This window comes from Narcine bancroftii, chromosome 4, assembly GCF_036971445.1.
Source record: "Narcine bancroftii isolate sNarBan1 chromosome 4, sNarBan1.hap1, whole genome shotgun sequence".
NCBI classification, from domain to species: domain Eukaryota; kingdom Metazoa; phylum Chordata; class Chondrichthyes; order Torpediniformes; family Narcinidae; genus Narcine; species Narcine bancroftii.
The window spans coordinates 268,963,337-268,987,577 of NC_091472.1; the positions used below are offsets into that span (position 1 = coordinate 268,963,337).

The following is a 24,241-nucleotide window of genomic DNA, read 5'->3' on the forward strand; positions in this document are numbered from 1 at the left end:
AAGCATCATGATAATGTTCTCCTCCACTGTTTCTCCTTCATTTCAGCTCACCATCACGTCCCTTAGTCAGTCTGGATTTTTGGATTTTCCTGATTCTGGGGCAATACTTGTAAAATTCAAATTTAAGGAGGAATAAAGAGATGAATAGGTGCATTTTAAAGGTTTATTCATTAGCAAATATAGCACGATTCATTTATCAAAACAAGCAGTTTTAAAGAAAAATAAAGTGGTCACTTGTTGCCACTTACACATGCACACACACAAAAGCCTGATAAATTTTAAAAGTTTGATTTTCAAAAAGTCCAGATTCTCAGATGGTCCAGATTTCTGACCTTTGGATTTTTGGACTTCTACTGTATTCATGTGAATCATTCAATCATCAAGGAGGATGAAAAGTTCTGCAGCTAACACTAGTTCCTGCTGGTTTTGCTTGCTTTTACATTACATTCATATTGCACAAATCAGACATATTGAGCTTTTTTCCCCACCAAAAAGCCTTCCTGGCAATCCTTACCTTAATAAATCACCCAACCCAAAGTTGCAGACCCAAATGAAAATCATGGATAACATGACCACAAGGCAGCCTCTCACCAATCTGAGCTGAATGTGCTCGCCTGGCCATGTTTTTGGCCCGTACTGCTTCCTTGATTCGGTCGACATCTTGATGGTAACGCTTGCGTTCCCTCATTGCACTCTCCTTGGCTTCCTTCAATGCACTCTCCAGTGCCTTAACTCTCTCAGCTGTAGCCCGAAGTCGTTTTTCCAACTTAGGAAGCTCACAACGAAGATCTGCATTGTCACGAACCAGCTGGAAGAGTGAAATGTTACAATTTAGACACAGTGCAGCCACAGGAAGGACTTTACGGCTCACCAGGCTATGTCCCCCAAATACATCAATTAACTTACAGTCTCTGTATATTTTGATGGGTGGAAGAGGAAACTTACACAGACAAAGTACAAGCTCTTTACAATGCTAGATTTTAACAAAGGTCGCTGACATTGTAATAGTGTTGCACTAACTTAACATAACATAACAATTACAGCACGGAAACAGGCCATTAGGCCCTTCTAGTCCGCACCGAACCAAACACCCCTTTCTAGTCCCACCTCCCTGCACAATGCCCATAACCCTCCATCTTCTTCTCATCCATATACCTGTCCAACCTTTTCTTAAATAATACAATTGACTCCGCCGCCACTATTTCTCCCGGAAGATCATTCCACACGGCTACCACTCTCTGAGTAAAGAAGTTCCCCCTCATGTTACCTCTAAACCTCTGCCCCTTAATTCTTAACTCATGTCCTCTTGTTTTAATCTTTCCTCCTCTTAACGGAAATAGTCTATCCACATCCACTCTGTCTATCCCTTTCATAATCTTAAATACTTCTATCAAATCCCCTCTCAACCTTCTACGCTCCAAAGAATAAAGACCTAATCTGTCCAAACTCTCCCTATACTCTAGATGCTTAAACCCAGGTAACATTCTGGTAAACCTTCGCTGCACTCTCTCCACTCTGTTTATATCCTTCCTGTAATTAGGCGACCAGAACTGCACACAGAACTCCAAATTAGGCCGCACCAACATCTTATACAATCTCAACATCACCTCCCAACTCCTATATTCCATGCAATGATTGATAAAGGCCAGCATACTAAAAGCCTTCTTCACCACCCTATTCACGTGAGTTTCTACCTTCAGGGAACGATGTACCGTTACTCCTAAATCTTTCTGCTCTTCTGTATTCCTCAATGCTCTCCCATTTACCACGTATGTCCTATTCTGATTCTTCTTACCAAAATGAAGCACCTCACACTTATCAGCATTAAATTCCATCTGCCATTTTTCAGCCCACTTTTCTAAGCAGCCCAAATCCCTCTGCAATCCTTGAAAACCTTCTTCATTATCCACTATTCCACCTATCTTAGTATCGTCTGCATATTTACTAATCCAATTCACCACCCCATCATCTAGATCATTAATGTATATAACGAACAACAATGGGCCCAATACAGATCCTTGAGGCACACCACTGGTCACCGGCCTCCAACCTGACAGACAATTATCCACTACCACTCTCTGGCCTCTCCCTTTCAGCCAATGTTCAATCCATTTGACTATCTTAAAATTTATACCTAAAGACTGCACCTTTCTAACTAACCTTCCATGTGGTACCTTATCGAAGGCCTTACTGAAGTCCATATAGACAACATCCACTGCGCTACCCTCATCCACATTCTTAGTCACCTCTTCAAAAAATTCAATCAGATTGGTCAAACATGACCTTCCTCCCACAAATCCATGTTGAGTGCTCCTGATCAGACCCTGTCTATCCAGATGTTTATAAGTACTATCTCTAAGAATTTTCTCCATTAATTTACCACCACAGACGTCAAACTTACAGGCCGATAGTTGCCAGGCTTCCTCCTTGAACCCTTTTTAAATAACGGAACCACATGCGCAATGCGCCAATCCTCCGGCACTATCCCCATATCTAATGACATTTGGAAAATTACTGCCAGAGCCTCTGCTATTTCCTCCTTCACTTCTCTCAATGTCCTGGGGAAGATCCCGTCTGGTCCCGGAGACTTATCCACCTTTATATTCTTCAAAAGCCTTAAAACTACACCTTTTGTAATCTCTATATTCCCCATATTTACCCAATTTGCTTTTTTTTATCTCACATCTCCCAATATCCTTCTCCTTAGTGAATACCGAAGAAAAGAAACTGTTCAATATCTCCCCCATTTCTCTAGGCTCCACACACAGTTTTCTGCTCTGATTTTCTAAGGGACCAATTTTGTCTCTAGCTTTCCTCTTACCATTAACATATTTGTAGAACTCTTTTGGATTAGTTTTCACCCTGCTTGCCATAGTTTTCTCGTACCTTCTTTTAGCTTTCCTAATTCCTCTCTTAAGATTCCTCTTACATTCAATGTATCTTTCAAACATCTCCTTAACTCCATGCTTCTTATATCTAATGTACGCCTCCCTTTTTCTTCGAACCAAGTTTCCAATATTCCTTGAAAACCACGGCTCTCTCAAACCTTTTGCCCCTCCTTTTAACCTAACAGGAACATAAACCTTTTGCAGCCTCAAAATCTGATCTTTAAAAGACTTCCATCTCTCTACTACATCCTGCCCATAAAACAAATTTTCCCAATGCACACCCTGCAAGTCCTTTCGCATCTCCTCAAATCTAGCTTTTCCCCAATCAAAAACCTCAATCCTTGGCCCTGATTTCTCTCTTTCCATAATGACATTGAAGCTGATGGTATTATGATCACTGGACCCGAAGTGCTCGCCAACACTAACCTCCGTCACTTGACCCATCCCATTTGCCAACAGTAGATCTAACACTGCTCCTTCTCTGGTCGGCACCTCTACATATTGTTGTAAAAAACTATCTTGCACACATTTCTCAAACTCTAACCCATCCAGTCCTTTCACAGAATGTGTTTCCCAATCTATATGTGGAAAATTAAAATCTCCCATAATTACAACCCTGTGCTTATCACAAATATCTACTATCTCCCTTCAGATTTGCTCCTCTAGGTCTCAGTCCCCTCCGGGTGGTCTATAATACACCCCTACAAGTGTAACCTCTCCTTTCCTACTCCTCAGTTCCACCCAAATAGCCTCCGTGGATGTGCCCTCTAATCTATCCTTCCTAGGCACCGCTGTAATATTTTCCCTGACAAGCAATGCAACCCCACCTCCTCTTGCCCCTCCGACTCTATCACACCTAAAACAACGAAACCCAGGGATATTCAGTTGCCAATCACATCCCTCCTGCAACCATGTCTCACTAATCGCTACCACATCATACTTCCAAGTATCAATCCACACCTTCAGCTCATCCACCTTTTTTACAATACTCCTGGCATTAAAATATATGAATTTCAGGGATTTCCCAATTTTTAATCCCTGTTTTCCCTCATCTTTAAGAACAACATTATTTACTTTTCCTGCCAATTGCCCTTCATCTTCTTCCAGAGCATTTCCCTTCTCTATCACCTGCCCATCCATATTCAAATACTTACTACAAACTTTCTTTGTTTGCATTCTAACCTTCTCCTTACTGCTCTGTACTATTTTGTTCCCTCCCCCCAACCATTCTAGTTTAAAGGATCCTGAGTAGCCCTAGCAAATACCTCTGCCAGGATTCTGGTCCCCCTGGGATTTAAGTGTAACCCGTCCTTACTGTACAGGTCACATCTCCCCCAAAAAAGGTCCCAGTTATCCAGAAACTTAAAACCCTGCCCCTTACTCCACCCCTTCAGCCACGTGTTAATCCTCCACCTCATTCTATTTCTATTCACACTGTCACGTGGCACAGGGAGTAATTGATTATTCTTTTTCTCCTATTGATGCCGCTCGACCCAGTGAGTTAATCCAGCAGACTGTTTTGCCTGGGGAAGCAATCCACTCATCGCCGCTTACTTGGATGAATGAAGATCAGTGACCCCTTTCAAATGAATAGTGCAGTGCTGGATATACCAGCTGTGTGGAAGGGCCAGATGTATCTAATCCTTCAGCCCAGGATATAGTAACTGCCAAGTTAACCATGCAGTCCCCACCCAGGACATCTCGTAATGGAATGAAATGGATCACAATGGATAACTGTTGACAATCTCAACTCTGACTGATCATATCAAAGGGGCATGAACTAATCAACGTCCAAATGTATCTCTAGAGCAAAACACATTTCCAGTCAATGGAAACAGAAACAGAGGATAAAGTTTTTAACTCTCAGTTACAATGTGTGAAATCATTTATCAGTACATTATATATATCTCTCAGTGGCAAACCTTACATGCACAAAGAACAGAGTTCGATAACAAGAAAGGAAAACAGGCCAGGGGGTCATGAGAAAGATTTCAAAACAATAACCTCAATTTCTGCAGTATCTTTAATGTAGAACACTACCCCAAGCCAATTCACAGAAATGGACAGAATATACACATAGGGAGACACTGGACTGGATTGAACTTCTCTGGCCGACTCGACACACTCTCTCTGCCCCACTCCAACAGCAGCCATGCTCCCTCTGTTAATATTTGTTGCTGTGGTAGCTCCCATTTTTTGTCATCAGCCTATTTTCTTTGTTCATTTCACAAGATGCAGTAGGCCTCTCGTGTGACAAGCTACAGAAGAGGGAAAGGCCCAACCAAATGACAGCCTTCTAAAATCTCACACTATCTGATGCTTACAAACGTTGATGGTCAGAGACTTTTATAAAAATCTGAAAAATTGCAATTATTTATAAAAGCAACACAAATTCACTCAATGTTTTAACCCAAGTACATTTTAATCAATATAAAGTAAGAAAGCAATCCGTGAGCAAATATTGATTATTCTTTTTCCCCTATTGATGCCGCTCGACCCAGTGAGTTAATCCAGCAGACTGTTTTGCTTGGGGAAGCAATCCACTCATCGCCACTTATTTGGATGAATGAAGATCAGTGACCCCTTTCAAATGAATAGTGCAGTGCTGGATATACCAGCTGTGTGGAAGGGCCAGATGTATCTAATCCTTCAGCCCAGGATATAGTAAAATCCCCCTAGAGTCAATGACAAGACCGAGAATAGAGCAAGAGGACAGATGCACCTGCATCTCTGCATGAGTCTTTTGAATGAGTTGAATACGCACTGCAAATCAGTAATTCAATATGGCCTATTAGCACAGATGACTAAATGCTTGAACTGAGAGGAGGAGCATCAACATGGAAGAAAGAGGCACAGAAGGCTACTGACAACTGAAAGCCTGTCCACAACTAATGGATTAAGTTCTGCTATGATCAAGAGTCAGATTCAGAAGGTTTTTGGGCTGGAAAGATAAGAAGAGGTGAAACCAAAGGAGCAACTTCAAAACAAGACTAATTATAAAAGTCTAGCCCACAAGTGCAGGTAGCATTTAACATACAATATCAGTGAGAGAGAAGTGGCAAACATCGAAAGACAAAAGGTGAATAATAATGATCCAATTTCAATAGCAAGTGCAAATCATCCTCAGCTTCCACAAAATAAAAGTCTTTTTGAAAATATATCTCTGAATGTTGTTTTATAAAGTTGTAGTAATAATTCGGTTAATAATTGAAACAAAATTTACCGCAGCATTCTTTGAGAACCTGGCAGTGTTGTTGAATATGGAAAGATAAATGATGCCAAGTTTAGAGTGTTGAACAAATCATCCTCATATAGTACCTGTTTGTGAACCTTTGTAAGCTGCTCCAGGTTGTTCTCAAGAAAGGATATTTTCTGCTTTTGTGCAGCACTCCCCCCTCCATCATCTGAATCCAATTCAGTGCTCTGAGGAAATGCAAAGCAAAACTATAAATGTTCAGAAGAGGCAAAGAACACAACTGGAAGGAAACAAATCAACATTTGTGTATACTACAAAATGCAAATTCTGAAGAATGTAAACAGGTTCAATTGAAGCAGGCTATTTCCACTGAGCTTAGGTGAGAGAAAAACTTGGGTTGAGGGTGAAAAGTTAGGGCGAACATTGAGGGGAACTTCTTCACTCAGAGAGTGCTGAGTGTGTGGAATGAGCTGCAAGATGATGTGCTGAATGAAGGCTAGATTTATAGATATTATCAAAAATAAACAAGTCTAAAATCTTTAACAGTGAACCTCATCTTAGTTCCAGAAAACAAAAGTAAGAGACGTATGCTACTATAGAATTTTACATCAATACAAGCAGCAAGTTTTAATCTTATTTATAATTAACAGTCCATAGAGACTGTTTGTAGGGCACAAGACAGGAAGAGACCGACCTATTTTGCAGTGGTTTGGACTTGCCACAATCTGAAGCATTGATCCCACTCCAGAAGTCACAAATACATATTTTGTATATCTAACCCAAGTTGACACCCAAAAGGGCATTAGATGGCCTGAATATGTCAAATAAGATGTTTAAAAGAGCAACCCTCAGGCGTTAGAAACTGAAGAGCGAGGAAGATGGTCAGAATTGCCATGTATGAGAATACTCAGTTGTTAAAAAAAATTTAAAAATTGCTTTCTTTAAAAATATGTAAATGATATTCCTGTAGGAACTGAAATGTATCCACAACAAAACAGGAGTAACAATTGCCGTTAATGTGATTCCCCCTTCCCGTCATCCACTCCTGCCCTACTCCCAAGTTTAATGAGAAAAGGCATCAATGGAGGTGAGCAATTACTGCAGTTCACACCAGTTCTGCTGTGATCACCAATACAATGGATATCAGATTTTACACTTCCTAGTTCAGATGTGTGATCACCACTACTACACAGGCCCAAAAGCAAACTCAGACAAATTTATCATCTAACAATTTCAATACTCTTGTTTGGATGACTGATAATTTAAAACATAGCTCTTTATAAATCTGTCTTTAACGACAACTACTTATACAAATCACGACACCAAAACCAGAATGGATTCTATTTGAGGTGAGTAAAGATGAATTTTGTAAATATATCTACAATTGGCTAATAGAGTATATAGAACACGATGTTGTGCCAATCTAATAACCTACTTTAACTGCCTCGAATATCCCCACAGTATAACCTTCTATTTTGCTAAGTTCCAATCTAATACCTAATAGTCTCTTAAGTGATCCTATTGTATCTGCCTCCAACACCATTGCTGGCAGCACATTCCATACACCCACCACTCTGTGTGGAAAAACTTACTTACATCCCCTGTACTTACTCCCAAGCACCTTAAAACAAAATACAAGGGTAAGCCAAAGAGGCAAATTTTCCACACAGAGAGTAGTGGGTGTCTTATTAAAAGTAATATAGCAATGCAATATATCAATCAACTTACTTTCTTGACCCTAGTGGTGAGGTCCTGAACAAAAAGTTTTCGGAGGTTGTGGAGTGTTTGGAGCTCTTTTGCCTTTTCAAAAAAAAAAAGTAGACTGTGTTAAGAGGTTTTAGGGAACTTGAATGTTCTTCCAATCATTAATTATGCACATGTACAAATATACAAATTCAAGAACATAAATGCCAACAAAAAGTTGCAAATACAGCTAAATAATGGAAAAATATATAATTTAGTTTGGGTAGAGTGAGGAAGGGGGTGAAAAAAAAATAATCAGGGGTTGACTCTAGCCATATCCAAGAAAAACATCCATTTATTATAAAAAAAAGCTGCAATCATAATATACAATGGAGCAAACAGCATTTGCGGAGCAGAACAGGATCTTGGTCTGTTATATAGAAAATTTATACCCCACCCTACCCCACTTCTGCTATCACAGGAAATTTAGTAAGTGAAGGTCAACTGTTTCTGGGGAAGACATTATTGATGGTCTCCAATAAACATTTCCCTTCAATGTACCCACACTTTCGTTGGTGTGAACTGTCCATGATCTTTCAATTCATCAACAGACTGCATTGCAGTTGAATTGGTTGAAGTGGAGAAATACACCACCAGGCAATTAGAAATGCAGGGTTTATTTCAAAAATGTTAACAATAATGTACGGTATTCTGTGTACATGTTGGCAAATCGGGGATTCAATTCTGGGATGGGGATTTACAGACATGACGTGTACATGGCATCGTCTTTATTCTACAGAAACGTGGTCTTAAACCTTAGTTAAGCTACACAATTGGGGAGGGGGCTAGTTCTGAAGTGAGTCCATTAAAAATCCAATACGTTTCACAATGAAACTTACAACTGTCTCTTCCAGCCCCTTGAGGTCCTGTTTTGCTTGCTCTCTTTTGTCATTAAGATGTCTAAAAGCAGGACATAAAAGTAATTTGGAATCAGATTACATTTGAAATTGACAGCCTGTTAAGAAAATAATTGCATGCCTCCATGTCTTTCAATTTACCAAGATAAAGGTAAACAGATCACGTATTACAAGACATCAGTCTTCAAATAACAAGAAGCAAAATAAAATAAAGATTCTTTAACCACATATTATTACTGCAAGGAGACTGATGAGAGCATCACCAGTCAATCTCTGAGCAAACAAGTCCATTACAAATTGTACACAATAGACAAAATCATTTTTATTCCAAAAGATATAGACACAATTACATATCACGACTGGAACAGAAAAGGGAAAGATAAGACCAGAACAAGGATGTTTTGCCTGGACAACAACAAAAATTATTTTTTTGACAGAAGTTATGACCAATTTGTTAAGGATTATTGTAACAGTGAGTTGACCAAATTAGGAATTTAAAAAATCTCCAAAATGCTCACAATGTCCCAAAAATGCCTGAAATGCAGGTGTTCGCCCAAGAAATATGTTGCAAACCAAGCTAACAGCCTTGTATGAATTCTCTCCCTCTTGCTTTCGACACCTCTTGGGAAACTGCACCTCTGCAAGATGCTTCAAAATGGTCATCCATTGAGAGCTGGCAAAACACAGTCAGTGTGGACAAAATAATTCTACCATTCATGTCACCTACTGCTCCAACATTTTGATAACTCTGTATCAATTAGAAACTGCAGGTTACATGAAGAAGCAGTATTTGTTAAATCTGCCATTCTCAACCTATTTTTTTAGCTATGGCCCCCACAGGTCTCTGCTCAAAGTTTACAGACCTCCTTCCCTGTGAAGAAGTCAAATTTTGGTTTCATCTGTACCTCTCTCGTACCAACTACATAAAAAACATTTATGTTTTGCAAGTCTTTTAGTTAAATGTGCTGTGGTTCCCAGGATGACCATAAGACTCCGTTGAGAATGGCTGTGTTAAATAACAGTCCGTGGGGTGTGAACAGAGATCATGTAAAAGAAAGTCTTACACAAGTTTCTGCAGCTCCACACTTTTTTCCTGCTCTTCCATTCTTAACTTTTCAAAATCGGAGTTCAATTTCTCCTGCTTCAGCATCAACTTTTGGTTCAAACTGTGGCATTTAAAACAAAGTATTTGATTGTTAGTTTGGGTAATTATTTGTCTAAATATATCAAATACAATCCATTAGTATCTATGTTTGATGTATCTCCTCGTTGTGATAAATGCAACAATGGAGATGCTTCATTAATTCATATGTTCTGGACATGTCAGAGTCTTGAGAAATATTTGAACAGTTTTTCACACTTTCTCTGTACTTTTTCAAGTTAATTTTAAACCTACTGCCTTATTTGGTATTGTTGGAGAGAATGACACAACTTGAACGGGATCTGTTGTTGGGGAGAATGACATAACTTGAACGGGATCTGTTGTTGGAGAGAATGACATAACTTGAACGGGATCTGTTGTTGGAGAGAATGACAACTTGAACGGGATCTGTTGTTGGAGAGAATGACATAACTTGAACGGGATCTGTTGTTGGAGAGAATGACACAACTTGAACGGGATCTGTTGTTGGAGAGAATGACATAACTTGAACGGGATCTGTTGTTGGAGAGAATGACATAACTTGAACGGGATCTGTTGTTGGAGAGAATGACATAACTTGAACGGGATCTGTTGTTGGAGAGAATGACACAACTTGAACGGGATCTGTTGTTGGAGAGAATGACACAACTTGAACGGGATCTGTTGTTGGAGAGAATGACATAACTTGAACGGGATCTGTTGTTGGAGAGAATGACATAACTTGAACGGGATCTGTTGTTGGAGAGAATGACATAACTTGAACGGGATCTGTTGTTGGAGAGAATGACATAACTTGAACGGGATCTGTTGTTGGAGAGAATGACATAACTTTAACGGGATCTGTTCTGCATGTATTAGCTTTTACTTCTTTTTATGGCAGATGGTGTTGCTCAGATGGAGGGATATTCAAAATTTCAAACACTGTGGGGACACTTTCTGAATTATCTTTGATTTGATATGAAGGTGGAAGTGTTGATTAATGAGGTAATTTATCACTCTGATAAGAATTCCGTCTGTGCAACCTGTTGATTGATTATAGGCCTAGGATTAGATGAGAGTGCGAATGTCAATGGCTACAAGCCCAATCAGGAATATATTCAAGAGATTGGGCCTAGGGAAAGAAATATTGGAGCTCTTTGCTGTGGTTCAGAAGGAAAAGGGGAAAAAAAACCATTTTGCCTCCGATACAAACCACCAAACAATTTGTTTACTTCTAATTGAGGACAAGCTCTGGGTTTTATAACTGAAAAACGTCACTAATTTTCCTTGGATAATGAAGATAGTGGATACAGCTTTTTATATCCACCATCCCTTATGGTTTGGAAGAAGAGAGGTATATAGCAGTTATAGGAAACATGGGGAAAATGAGGTACTTGAGGAGTATTAAAAAATGCAAGAAAAACCTCAAGAAAGATATCAGGAAGGCTAACAGACACGAGGTTGCTTTGGCAGACAATACGAAGGAAAATCCCAAGGGTTTCTACAGGTATATTAAGAGCAAAAGGATAGCAGGGGACAAATTGGTCCCCTTGAAGATCAGAACCAAAGAGATAGGGGAGACTAAATTTTTTTCCCCCATCAGTATTCACTCCGGAAAAGGGCACAGAATCGTGGAAAGTAAGGAAAACAAGCAGAGAGGTCATGGAACCTATACAGGTTAAAGAGGAGGAAGTGCTTGCTCCTTAAAGCAAATAAGAGTGGATAAATCCCCAGGCCCCAACAAGATATTCTCTCAAACCTTGGGGTGAGTGTAGAAATTGCAGGGGTTCTGGCAGAAATATTTAAAATGTCCTTAGCCACAGGTGTTGGCCGGAGGTTTGGACAGTAACTCAAGTTGTTCCATTGTTTCAAAAAAGGCTCCAAAGGTAACCCTGGGAATTATAGGCCGGTGAGCCTGACATCAGTGGTAGGTAAATTATTGGAAGGTGTTCTAAGGGATTGGATATACAATCATTTGGATAGTCTGAAAATGATTAGAGATAGTCAAAATGCTTTGTGCATGGTGGGTCATATTTAACCAAATCTTATAGATATTTTTGAGAAGGTTACCAGGAAAGTTGAAGAAGGAAAGGTTGTGAATGTTGTTTACATGGTGTTTAACCTTTGACAAAGTCCCACATGGGAGGTTAGTCAGGAAGGTTCAGATACTAGGTGGTCATGGTGAATTGGATTCAACATTGCCTGGACAGCAGAAAACAGGGAGTAGTGGTGGATGACTGCTCTTCAGACTGGAGGCCTGCGACTGGATCAGTAAGTTTGCAGATGACACTAAGATTGGAGGTGTTGTGGACAGCAAAGAACATTTTCAAAGCTTGCAGAGGGATCTGGACCAGTTTGAAAAATGGGATGAGAAATGGCAGATGGAATTTAATGCAGACAAGTGTGTGATGCAGCATTTTCAAGGACAAACCAAGAAAGGACATGCACAGTAAATAGTAGTGCACTGAGGAATGTGGTAGAACAGAGGGACCTGGGAATACAGATACACAATTCCCTGAGAGTGGTATCACAGGTGGATAGGATTGTAGACAGCTTTTGGCATACTGCCCTTCATAAATCAAAGTACTGAGTATAGGAGTTGGGATGTTATGCAAAGTTTTACATGATATTGGTGAGGTTAAATTTGGAGTATTGTGTTCACTTTTGCTTACCTAACTACAGAAAAGATATCAATAAGATAGAAAGAGTACAGAAAAGATTTACTGGGATGTTGCCCAGACTTCAGGAACTGAATTACAGGGAAAGGTTAAACAAGTTAGGACTTTATTCCCTGGAGCGTAGAAGAACGAGCGGATATTTGATAGAGGTATTTAAAATTATGAAGGAGATAGACAGAGTAAATGCAATAGGCTTTTTCCACTAAGGGTAGGTGAATAACAAACTAAATGGCGTGGGTTAAAATGAAAGGGGAAAAGTTTAGCAGGAACATGAGGGGGACCTTCACACAGAGAGTGGTGGGAGTGTGGAATGAGCTACCAGCTGAAGTGGTAACATGTGAAAGGAATTTGGACAGGTACATGGATCGGAGAGGTACGGAGGGCTATGGACTGGGTGCAGGTCAATGGGACTAGGCAAAAAAAAATGCTTCGGCACACACGAGGAGGGCCAAAGGGGCCTGTCTTTGTGCTGTAATGTTTTATAACTGAACAAGTGTCAGCCTCGATTTTGTCTTCACAACCTGAATTGATTGAAAAGGCCCACAACTTTGATTCATGTGGGAATGCCATTGCTAGGAAAAGGTAGGCAGCGTGTAAAGGAGACAGATCAATTAATATTTAGATAAGTGTTTAACAGGGAGCATTTTTAGGTAGAGCAATTTCAATGCAGTAAACCTCTGAATCCAAATATTCCAAGAGAACAATAAATATGTACTAAATTCAAAATATAAATATAAAAAGACCATATAAAGATCATCTTTATTTTGTTATATTTATAAAAATCCAGTAAAATTAGTTGCAAAATCTTTGTTCTGTGCACAGAAATATTATAGGAGAAGCATAGAGGGATGAGGCATGGTGGATCAAACCGTCATTCAATAATCTTCTTTGTTAAATAAATCATCTTGTTTCAACGTGCAAAGATGCCAGTGGATATCTGGTGCATAAACTGGAGAAGTTGGGGCTGTTTTCCCTCAAGTGAGTCAATAGAGAAATGATGGTAGTGCTTATTACATATGCAGCCTCACATCACACTATTTAATTGGCAAGATGCATCCTGAAGTCCTGATACTCACTCTCTCAGTTCATCGATGATTTTTTGCTTTTCATCAATTTCATCCCTAAGGCGAGCCAGTTGTTTCTGGTGGGCTTCTCGATGGTTCTCCATTTGCTCTTCCAGAGTTTTCTAGATAAAGACACCAAAATAATTTAGACGCCACTGAATGCCTGCTGCCTATTTACGTTTAGACTCTGATCCCCACAGACGAGTAATGATCTCAAAGAATGTTCTTTTTTCGGAAATTATTTTTGGAAGATTTTATTTCTCACTTCTTGATCCCAAAATCTTACATGCAGGAATTTCCTATCCTATATTGGATAGTAATACAGCAGTTTTGAAGCTTGATATATTAGATATAAAGCTGAGAAAAACTTTATTTTGTGAAAAAGATCTTTCCAAGAGGTTTAACAAGGAAAATAATTAGTAACCAATACTTATCATCATACATTATGCAAAGATGTTTTGCAGCATAAATGTTTCAACACTCAAGGCTAGTTTATAATTTTTAGGCTAAAGTGAAACACAAAAGTCTGAAGATGCTGTAACATATCTGTCCATGGTCTCATGCACAACCAGTCTGAGACCACATGCAAACTGGAGGAACAACACCTCATCTTCAGTCTGGGCACCCTCCAACTGGACAGCATTAACAGTGACTTCTCCATTAGTCACAGCACCCCCACCCTTCCCCCTCCCTCCCCATTATCTCCTTTTCCCTCTGCCTCCTTTTCCTCAGCTCTGCATTCACAGATCCAACCTCCCTTCCCTCCCCCATCAATTTTCACCTTTCCTTTCTCCTGGGCTCTTCTCCATATCCAATTATCACCTTTTGTTTGTTGCTCTATACTCTTCCCCCTAATGTTGCTTTTATTCAAGTGCTTCAGTAATATATCTTTACCTCCAATGGACACGACGAGGCCTGCTGAGTTCCTCTAGCATTTCTGTGTTTATAGTTCTCTCCGTCAAACATAAATAGTCATCATACAAATAAGTCCAGACTTTGGAAATCAACTGAGATGTGTAAGGTAAAACATCATGAGATGGGAATGTGTAAGGAGTTACCCTGTGCAGGGCTGTAACAAGATGTGAATGCATCCTTGTACTTACAAGATAAGAGAGACATTGATGGATTGAGAGGCAGGAAGCTAGCAGGGAAAGGATAGCAACAGTTTTAGTCATTGGACAAGTAATGATATGATGATGTTCTAAGCACGTATCCAAGGGTATAAAAAATCACCATTTTGCTGATAACGGCAGAATGCATTCTCCGACTAACATTGTTAGTTGCAAGTGTTACAATCCGGTAATAAAGAACAAAGAACCCTGATTTCGACTCAGTCTGGTGTTTGTCTCACTCATTCATGAACAAAGCAGACCTAACAGATGGCAGCCACCAAAACAAGATAGTCATCCCTGCTCCTGGCAGTTAAAATCTCAAAACCTCCCATAATCTATCTAAAATGTCCCTGTATATCATTTGTTTCCCCGGCACTGACACCAAGAGCTATTTCTTTTTGCTGGAGTGATGCAAAATATATATTTTGCAAAAATGAATATGGACTATAAAATGGATTGTTCATCTAAAAATTGGCAACTGAGAATGAATCATTTAACCAACTTACAAATTTCTTTATCAAATAATATTAGAGGTCAATAACAACTGTACGCATTGAGGAGGAGCACAGAAAACCATGCACAAATCAGGTCGTCCTTCGCTTGCATAAAGTTTTAAAATAAGGAGTCGCAATGCATCTGCAGCATTCCACCTAATCAACATCCTTACCTTCATTTCATTGGCATCTTGGAGTAATGTCTGATGTTCCTTTTCTTTGTCCTGAAAAGACACTTCATGCATCTTTTCTACAAAGCAATTTCAAAAGACAATAAACAGTAAACATGTATTTATCGTTTCTAAACTGTTTGCTAGATATTTATAAATTGAAGGCTGCAACAAAGGAAATTTTATATCAATTTATTTCCAAGTTTATAATGTCAAATAATTTTTAAAAATATATTTTTATTGAAATTTACAACTATACATAATTAAACCACATCATTATATTTTAAGATACAATTACAGAAGAAAAAAAAATCCTTTGGTCAAAGCCCCTTTCATTTAACAAAGTTAGAAAAAACCTAAACATGGATATCAAGTGACAACAGCTTGGAAACCAGCAACACAGCACCTAAGTTCAGGTCAGTCTTAAAACTTTAGATTATGGTAATGGGCTATAAAAGGACCCCATGTCTTTAAGAAATTAGTATTTGAATCTTTCATGGCATATCTAATTTTTTTCTCTACTTAAATAGGACATAATATCATTTAACTATTGTGGAGGTGGAGTGTTATTCTTCTATTTGATCAATATTTGCACGTCTGGCTATCAATTATTAATTTTTAAAAATCACATGGGAAGACTTACTTGGCTGAGAAAATTAAATCCAGCAAACCATATGAAAAAAAATGATACAATGTCAAAGATTACTTAGTTTATCAGTGCAAATGAGCTCACTTGATTGCCTAACACAATGACCAAGGTATCCCCACATGGACAGCAAGCTTGTATATGAGTGAACTTTGGAGGGGGGTCATGGGCCCATTGGACAGAAGGGCCTGTCACTTGCCTGCTCAAATTTAAAATAAGCAGATAGAAGCACAAAGTTCCAAATGTTCTCCATTCTCGGATTCTACCAGACTTGCTGTGTACTTACAGCAGGTTTTGTTTTCATTATATACGACCTATCCTGGATCCACAACTCCTCACCAGTTAGGAAGGCACAAAAGCACCTTCATTTCCCAAGGAGATTGAGGAGGGCAAGGCTACCAACCCCTGTTGTGACAAAATTTTACAGAAGCACAATTGAGAAGTGTCCTGTCTGGCTGGATCATTGTGTGTTATGGTAGTTGCAAAGCATCGATTGAAAAATCAATACAGAGGATCATCAAAATGACTAAGGTCACTGGGATTTCCCTTTCCACTGATGATGACATTCACTGGGAGCATTGCTTCAATAGCATTCAAGTAATTATTGAGAATCCTTTTCATCCATCAGATTCTTTGACCCAGTACCATCATAAAGGAGATACAGGAACAAAAATCAGGCTGAGAAATAAGTTTCTTTCCTTAGACTGAGGTTGATAAACAGAATCCTGTAAATGAGTAAATCTCTCCAAAATATTTATATATTTTGTTTTAAAATTATACCTTTATGTATATATGCGATTATGATGCAGAGGTCAACAGCATCGAGTCCACGCTGCTGAAGATCCAGCTGCGCTGGATGGGTCACGTCTCCAGAATGGAGGACCATCGCCTTCCCAAGATCGTGTTATATGGCGAGCTCTCCACTGGCCACCGTGACAGAGGTGCACCAAAGAAAAGGTACAAGGACTGCCTAAAGAAATCTCTTGGTGCCTGCCACATTGATCACCGCCAGTGGGCTGATAACGCCTCAAACCGTGCATCTTGGCGCCTCACAGTTTGGCGGGCAGCAACCTCCTTTGAAGAAGACCGCAGAGCCCACCTCACTGACAAAAGGCAAAGGAGGAAAAACCCAACACCCAACCCCAACCAACCAATTTTCCCCTGCAACCGCTGCAATCGTGTCTGCCTGTCCCGCATCGGACTTGTCAGCCACAAACGAGCCTGCAGCTGACGTGGACTTTTTACCCCCTCCATAAATCTTCGTCCGCGAAGCCAAGCCAAAGAGTAATGTCCGTGTACAACTGTGCATCATGGTCCAAAGAAATGCTCTTTCATCTCATTGTACATTTACAGTCAGATGATAATAAACATGAACTTCATATCAGAGCCAGTTTTCATCCACAAAAATAAGTTAGAAATAGTAATGCTATGGTTCCTTTTCAAAGGTTTCCTTCAAAGTATTAAATAATTTTTAAACCTTCCCTTTTTCACTCAAAACTAAGCAGTTAGCGCAATGCTATTCCAGCACCAGTGACCCGGTTTCAAATCCAGCACTGTCTGCAAGGAGTTTGTACATTCTCCCTGTGTGGGTTTCCTTCAGGTGCTCCAGTTTCTCCCTGACCTTTCAAATGCATATGGGGTTTGTAGGTTAACTGGTGTATTTGGGGAGCATCAGCTCATGGGTTGAAGTGGCCTGTTAGCGTGCAGGACATTAAATTTATAAAAACTAAGTATACACAACCGGCTTCCACCCACCCTGATTCTCCACCATTGTTGGGAGGAATGTTAAACCTCCAGCATCTTTAACAAACGTGCTTTCCGAAAACATACATCATGTATTGTCATGACTGACACAAGGTAGCTTAATAGGAGTCTACAAGATTCTGAGAGCCATAAAAAAGGTAGACAACCAACACCTTTTTCCCAAGGTGGGAGTAGCAAACACTAGAGGCTCTCTATACCAGGAGATATCAAGGTTTTTTTTTTAAAACCACAGAGTTGTGGGTGCCTGGAATGCCTTGCCAGGGTAGTGGTGGAGGTTGTAATATTAGGGACATTTACAAGGCAGGCAAATGGGTGAAAGAAAAGATCCTTTCACATTGCCAACCCTCCTCAGAAGCAGAAAAATCTGCTGGGCATGCTGCACCTCAGGAGCCTATCCCAGTGCACCTTGATTTACCTGGTTAATCGGCAACCAGGCATTTTAAAGGGGGAGGGGGGGGAGGGTCCTGCCTCCAGCAGTAGGCCTTTTCACACCGTGGTGTAAAATGAAGATTCTCGGGACATTTTTCCTGGGGACCCTCCTATGAACCTGCAGTGTGAAAAGGTCGGCCCGGGAACTTTAAATAGGTCCGCAGCTCTACTTCATAGTTAGGGCTGAGGCCCCAGGAAATGTTCCTGGACCACCCTCTCATTGCAGTGTGGAAAGGCAAATGGCCAAGTAGGGTAAGCCTCGTGATGTCAGTGCTTATGTGCTGCATCATGTAGGCGATTAAAATTAAAACATACCTACTTCCTGAAACAGCGGTCTGCTTTGGCCTATCACAATTGCAGTACAATGCAGGATAAATGACCGTCCTCATTAACCATAATCCCTCATGCAGCTGGATTTCCCAGAGCAGTTCCAGCTATGTGAGGGACTATGCGAAACGGAGCCGGCCATTTATCACACATTGTGCTGACATCACGATGTGCTGAAGCACAGAGGTGGGGGGGTCCGTGAGCCAGTGGAGACAGGGAGAGAATTAACGAGTGGGCAGGTGAGTGGCCAACGGACGGGATGAACCTACTCTTACTCCTGTAAATGTGTAATGTGTCATTGCTTTGGGGTGGCACCCCATCCCCCAAATTGCAAGAGCTAATTCACGGTAATTTGGACCGCGGCATGAAAGGCCGAGGATGTCCTGAATTCCTGGGTATTTCACTGGGACAAAGTAGGGTCACCGCTCACCTGCGGTGTGAAAATGGCTAGTGACAATATGAGAGCAGGTTGTGCTTTCACACCGCCAGGAGGAGATTAGTGAGTTAACTCAGCTGAGATCTGACACTTGCCCCCACCAAGTGTCAGAGCCAGGTTGAATTTAACTCACCCCGCCAGATTGGGACGTTCCACACCTCTGGATGACCGGGAATGGACCCACTAAATTAGCTGGTTAATCCATGAGGAATTGTCAGTGTGAAAGGGAAGAATATAGAGGGTTATGAGGTAGGAAAGATTTCATTATTTTTAAAGTCGGAATATATAGGTCGGCACATATTCTAAGCATCTTGATGCTATCATATTCAGAAAGAATAAAACTTGTACCATGCTGAAATCAATGATCAAGTGAATTAAAATATCTAAATAGCCTCAGATGTAGGCCAGGGCCTACCTTGGGCACGGAGTTTAGCTAACTCTTCATCCAGTGCATCATGAGACTCCTCCAGTTGTCTTCGCTTCTGTTCCACATTCTGCATGTAATCTGTCAGTGATTTTATCTTGGCTTCATGCTTTCAAAAGATTAATTGAACAAAAGGAGAGTGTAAAAGGCATGCATTATCACAATCCACCAGTTTGCTTTGAAGCTGGATCTTGGACAGAGCTCGTTGTTAGCATTCCATCCAGTCTTAACATAGGCTACACCAATCCCATCTTCCTTACATTTATCAAAATGCCCCCCCTCCCCCCCACATGATGCACCTTTTCAAACAAATAAAAGGCATCCTGCTGCACAATAGACATGAAATTTCTTATACTTCAACCACAACTACAGATCTGTTGTAATTTGGTGTATCACCTTAGCAGAAACTTGATAGTTTGCAGATTACCGTAGTCCTGGCACAATTGTCTTTTTGTCATTTGCTACTTTTTCTCCTTTAATTATGAGACGTCACCTTTCCACCAAAGTAATTCACACCCACCAGCGCAAAAGAACTCAGCTTTTCAAACAAATAATAAACTGAACACTGCTTTGCCAAACAGCAGATCTGAATGGGGAGACAGTTTGCCTACTCCCTTCCCCCACACAGCTCGAAACTGGCACAAGGAACATGAGACAGAAATGGCAGGAAATTGCACCACCCATTGCTGCTGCTCCAATGTTCAGTAAAATCCCTCTCTCTGGACCACATTCTTGCCTAGTCTCTAGGCCTTTCACTCCCTGATCTCAAGTTCCCAGATGTCCAAGGGAAACCGCAACATGCACGAGCCTGGCAATGGAGTGAAGTGAGGAAGATAACAGCTTCAAAGAATACTAGGGATGACAAAGCACTTGACTGCCATGAATTCTTTGAAAAATCTACATTTACATTTTCTAAGGGGCACAACCAAAATATTAAATTACTAGGAAAACAAAAAACTAGCCTCCTCAAGGCATAGTACTGCAAATTCCAGACTTAACCTTGTTTGAACTCAATAGTCATTAGTCTATTAACAATCAGCCAAAGCCCAATCTTCAATAGGATGCTTGTTTACCCTCCTGGGGGGTTACATGCACAGAGATTTATGAATATCTGCAGGTTCTTTCACAAGTTAATGCAGAGAGAACAGGGAAGGAAGCAAGGGCCAAGTGAGAAAGGGAATAAAAAGGGCCTATTAACTGATGACAGCAGTAAAATAGAGAGGGATAAAAATTGATTCCAGTAGTTGCAGCTGGCATTTGGGATTCTTCATTGATATATTTAGCACAGGAAATGATTTTGGGGGGAAAAAAAAGCATGATTATCTATGCTGTGCCTTCAACATTTAGACTGAAAAACAGCTGAAATAATTAAAATTTCAGTCCAATTTATCTTGTGTTACATGATATTCACTCCATTGTAATGCACAAATAAATCTAACACTTTGGACATTACCAATTTTGATGACTGTTTATTGAAAAATTGATTTTGCAATTTTAATGATTTGCATATATTTAAATTTTTAAAAAAGATCATCTGAATAATGAAAGGGATCAGTTAAATTTCATGTTAACTGGTATAAATGCTAAAGAGCATTTAAATCCATCATCACAAACAGGGCACAGGTCTACCGCAATAGTTGGATCTCCCAGTGGCCACCCATTTCAATTCTCTATCCCATTCCCTTGATGACATGTCTGTCTATGGTCTCTTGTATTGCCAGACTGAGACCACCCATAAATTGGAGAAACAACACTTCATCTTCTGACTGGGCACCCTCCAACTGGATGGCATTAATATCAACTTCCCTGGCTTTCTTTAAAAAACCCCCACCCCCTGCTGCCCCGTCATCTCGCCATTCCCTGTCTCCCTTTGCAGACATGATAAATTCTACCTCGTTCCTTATCACATCCAATTAATGCCTTTTGTTGGTCTGGATCCTTCCCCCATTGTTTGAATTCTGAGACTTTCTGATATATAATACTTCTGCCTTTTCTGATTTTTCCTTGAAGAAGGGCTCAGCCCCAAAACATTGGCACTATATCTTTGTCTCCTATAGATGCTGAGAAGACCAGCTGAGTTCCTTCATCATTCCAGTATTCTTACCAAGGTTTACTGAACTTGCTCGTACATGAAGCAGCAAGAAAACATCCTGGAATGTTTTATTTATTTATTATAATATGCTGACAGGAATTTCATTAATTTATATTTTCTCCATTTCATTTTTATCAAAATCATTTTTGAGAGATTTGTGAAAAGTCTTCACAGAGCTATAAATAGGTAGGTTAGTAATGTTTTTGAATTTTCAAAAGTATCTTGTTTATTTTGAAAAACTGTTTAGAGGATGCTGATGTTACTGGCAATGCTGGCACACAATGTCGGCTGCTGCATCTAGGCCAAAATTGGCAGGAATACAGATTCCTTGTCTGAAAGACCCAAATAAATCATGAGAGCTTTTATAACTGAATAGTTTTATAATCAGAATCACAAAAGCTTTATTCCCAATTGTTTGAATGTAAAATCACTGGCTGCCATAGCAAAATACAAGCTACTGTTTCCTGATGAATGGTCCAGGCTTTTCGGCATTTTTCAAATAAGAAGCTGTTTTTTTCCAAATCCTCATGTTATTAATTCTGAACCCTCGATACAGCCAAAAACAAGTGCTTTCCTCACCTGTGACACAAGGAGTTGGCATGCTGCCAATTCCCGCTCATTCTCATTCATTTTCTTATTGCAGTCTAGTTGGGTGCTCTCCAGCTGTTTGGCCCGCTTTACCAACGTCTTTACTTCAGACTTCATTTTGCTAACATACAGCCGTGCAACCGTGAACTCTTCTTCCAGTACTCCATTCATTTCTGCCATCTGAGAGACCAAGGTGGTGGCAAGATCTTTATTATAGCATAACTGAAACCTTCATGCCCCTTCCAAATTCTGGTTGGGGAAAAATCCTTGTTTAATCCATACATCATTAGCTATTTCTCAATACAACTTTTTAATGGCGCAATGGGTCACTAGTATTCATGTGATCAGAAGATCTCGAGGATGACCTCAGACCCCTGATGTGCAAGTACAGTTCAGCGCAACGATGGGATGCTACTTGGCCATGGGTTCCTCAAGTCTAGGGCTCATGAATGAAAGGAATGGACCAAAGGGGATAGAGATAGAAGAGAGCAGAGGGGGAAGGGAAGAGGAGGAGAATGCCTTACTTCACCCTCTGCTGTGGCATACCACTGAGCTGAAGCACTGCAATAATTAAATGAAGCGCCTCATCTGGAGTATGGGAGAGAAGAAAAACAATTTTAGAGATCGTACAAATTTGTTCACAAGTATTACTCATAAAATATTCATAATGGAACCAAATAAAATGTGGAAAGTTTCAAAAGAATTATAGCCAAAATGCCTATTCAATTGGAGTTGCTGTTACAAAGATTGAACACGTGGTAAAAAAAATCAAGACATTTTGTTTGTCAGCAAGGAGAGCCAATGGATTTGCAACAGAATTAGCATTAAAGGCAACACAAAGCATAACCCCTTCAGAGTTGTCAAAGGGAAGAGTTATACTTTTCCATCAAATATCAAAATGTGAGGGAATTACTATTTTTTTCTGTTAAAGACAACTTTATTTTCTTCACAGCTAATAGGAACTTTCCTCAGACTGGGGGGGAAAAAATCTGTACTAAAAGGACCCATTGTATTTTTTTTCATATTTAAAAAAGGTAAATTCTGTGTATGTGCGATATTGCTGGTTAAAATTCAAGAGAAAATCCCACTGCAGCCTCATATACAAGGCTAGTCTACATGCTACCAGTAGAGGGGGTATGATACTGTAGGTAACAAAAGGCCCCTTTTTAAATATCCTTAGATTTCTCTACTTTATAGGTAACAAAAGATTTCAGGTCCATTTTAATCTGGAAACAGTAGAACACTGAACAGATTCAACATTCCAGAACAAAATAAATATACCTATAATCTGAAAAGTGACCATTCTACTTCATTTATGCAAGTATTACAAATTATTTCTATTTGGTGGAACAATTTATATCCATCTGGATCTATCAAAGCCAAAGGAGTTACAGCAACATTTTATTATGTATAAATTTATCATCTCTAGAAGTTTGTGAGAAATTACAAGATGATAAGTATGAAAATAATTATGTGGGAAATACAGATGCTGTCAGGCCTTGTGGACTGTATTTACACTAAAAACATTTTTTAATCTCCTTTGGGTTTCCTGGATCTGCAGTATTTTCTTTTAGTATTGATAGGAGGAAAGTCATTCTTCAACACAAAAGCCTCCATTAACAGAGATAGCATTTCTCTGTATCCATGCTGCCTCTATTCTGAGACCGTAGCTCAAACCTCAGAAGAGTTCTCCCCCACCCTCACTAATGTGTTTGAACTCTTTCACAAATTGCCTTGGTCTGAACCACTTGCCTGTAAAAAAAAGCTTTATATTAAAAATGCATTGCAGGCAATGGATGCACACATCAGGAGTTCTTATTTCTTTCATTTTGCCTAAAGTCGCTCCAACAATTGCAAATAGCAAAATTCTATTGCTAAAGTATTGAGTAAAGTTCATGGTTCCTTCAAAAATCAACCCACAAGTCCTGACGGACATGCTGAACACATCTCGGTTGGGGATAGTGCAGTAAAACAAGCTGCCTGTTTCAGTCCATGAGCTCAGTGAATGAACAGACAACTCAATATTTGTCAATGTAACCCGAGTACAATGGAAACCAGTGACGGAGAAACGTGTTCAATAACCCAAATAACCATTGTAAACAAGTGATCAATAGAAGCAATTCCAAACATCTGTCCGACTATTGACCATTGGTTCTGCTTTACATGACTGACTAGCCTCTCTCTCTCTCTCCTATCACTGCACCATTCAGAGT

The 24,241-nt window shown here is 39.9% G+C and overlaps 1 protein-coding gene across 2 annotated transcripts in view; it reads right to left on the minus strand.

Moving 5' to 3' along the window:
• Nucleotides 1–24,241, minus strand: part of kif5c (kinesin family member 5C) — a 177,567-nt gene that overhangs the window by 18,671 nt on the left and 134,655 nt on the right. For both annotated transcript variants that reach the window (XM_069934978.1, XM_069934977.1), the window contains exons 16-24: nt 22,020–22,208; nt 19,340–19,457; nt 15,326–15,402; nt 13,559–13,668; nt 9,749–9,850; nt 8,667–8,727; nt 7,813–7,884; nt 6,207–6,311; nt 592–808 (exon numbers count right to left, since the gene is read on the minus strand). In XM_069934978.1, the coding sequence (XP_069791079.1) occupies nt 592–808; nt 6,207–6,311; nt 7,813–7,884; nt 8,667–8,727; nt 9,749–9,850; nt 13,559–13,668; nt 15,326–15,402; nt 19,340–19,457; nt 22,020–22,208 (1,051 nt within the window). The remainder of the gene's footprint in view (nt 1–591; nt 809–6,206; nt 6,312–7,812; nt 7,885–8,666; nt 8,728–9,748; nt 9,851–13,558; nt 13,669–15,325; nt 15,403–19,339; nt 19,458–22,019; nt 22,209–24,241) is intronic.